General features: G+C 52.2%; 1 protein-coding gene across 3 annotated transcripts in view; it reads right to left on the bottom strand.

Moving 5' to 3' along the window:
* Positions 1-599: 599 nt before the first annotated feature.
* The window catches only part of TSPAN32 (tetraspanin 32), a 31,769-nt gene continuing 31,120 nt past the window's right edge, over positions 600-1,248 (bottom strand). For 2 of the 3 annotated variants that reach the window (XM_069107290.1, XM_069107292.1), the window contains one exon: positions 600-1,179. In XM_069107290.1, the coding sequence (XP_068963391.1) occupies positions 1,084-1,179 (96 nt within the window). In that variant the 3' untranslated portion in view covers positions 600-1,083. The remainder of the gene's footprint in view (positions 1,180-1,248) is intronic. The other variant, XM_069107291.1, reaches the window with a different exon arrangement.

The following is a 1,248-nucleotide window of genomic DNA, read 5'->3' as shown; positions in this document are numbered from 1 at the left end:
GTCATGACCCTCTCTGGCAGGCTGGTGAGGACAGGGTAAAGATTCTTAAACTCTCCTTGAATCTTCCCACTTGATCTGGCATTCACCTAAGGCTATAATCCCTTCAACTAGCCTTTTATTATCCTGATGCCCAATTCCACCTCTGTCCCACCCTCGATCCTCTCTAAACCCCATTCTCTTGGTTCCTGGCCTCTGACCTCTATCCACCCCAGGCCGCTCCCATCAGGGGCCTCCCTAGACCTCTCTGGTCTAGACCATGGACCAATCACACCAGACGACTTGGTCACCCCTAGATCCCCCCCACATTCTTTCTGCATATAAGATCCATCTTGTTTCCATGAAAGTACTCAGATCCAATCTGGCCTGCTGGCGGCTGGCGTTAGTCACACAAATGGCTCAGATTGCTCAAGAGTCTGGCCAAGATGGCGGATCTTTGATCAACCTTGTCTTTCTTTGGCTGAAAGAAGGCTTTTGGGCAGGACCCGCATTTCGCTGTTTCAGGGTCCCAGCACCCTTAAACCTCAGCAGTGAAACGTAGGGACCCTTTTCACCATCGTATTTCTAAATGCAAACAATAATAACAGTAAAAATGCATAAAATTACAAAGGAAACTGATTATATTGAAATACCGTTGTCAAAGATATAAGTTGCTGTGATAGAAGGATCACCTGAAATCTGCCCACAGACCCTCTAGATGCCCAGGGAGCCCCACTGAAGACTCCCTGCTCAAGCTGCTGAGTATGGTGGCTGGATTGTCTGGAGCTCAGGGGGACAGAGAGGGGCCGGGGGCCTGGCCACAGCCAGTAACTGCTCAGCTTTTCTGGCATCTTGATGTTCATTAAGCACTTTTCTCATCAAAGTCCTGAGGGGAAAGAGTTTAAATGTCATGGGTCTTTTGGACTCCATGGAGCAGCATGTCCCAGGTCACACAGGGAGTGAGTGGTGACTGACTTCACCTCCAGGGCTCTCCCCCCTAAGCCACAGGTGGCTAGCAGCCTTCCAAGATGTCTGCTCCGGGAAGGGTTGGCTGCCTGCACCATCAGGCAGGTTCCTGGCAGCCCCTGGGTCAGTCTGAGCCAGGCCCTACTGGGGGGTCAGTGTGTAGCGGCCCTTTCGGTCCAGGCTCCTGCCGTAATGGATGGTCAGCCAGAGGAAGGAGGTGAGGAACATTCCATAAACCTGAGTGCAGGAGAGAGGAGGAGTGCCCTGGGGTGGGACTTTGCCCAAGGACACCCCAAGATAGCAGGC

The sequence above is a fragment of the Petaurus breviceps genome, unplaced genomic scaffold (assembly GCF_028583685.1).
Source record: "Petaurus breviceps papuanus isolate PSGF00001 unplaced genomic scaffold, PetGlider_PUasm1.0 89794, whole genome shotgun sequence".
Classification (NCBI taxonomy): Eukaryota; Metazoa; Chordata; class Mammalia; order Diprotodontia; family Petauridae; genus Petaurus; species Petaurus breviceps.
This window is presented reverse-complemented; position numbering and strand designations above follow the sequence as displayed.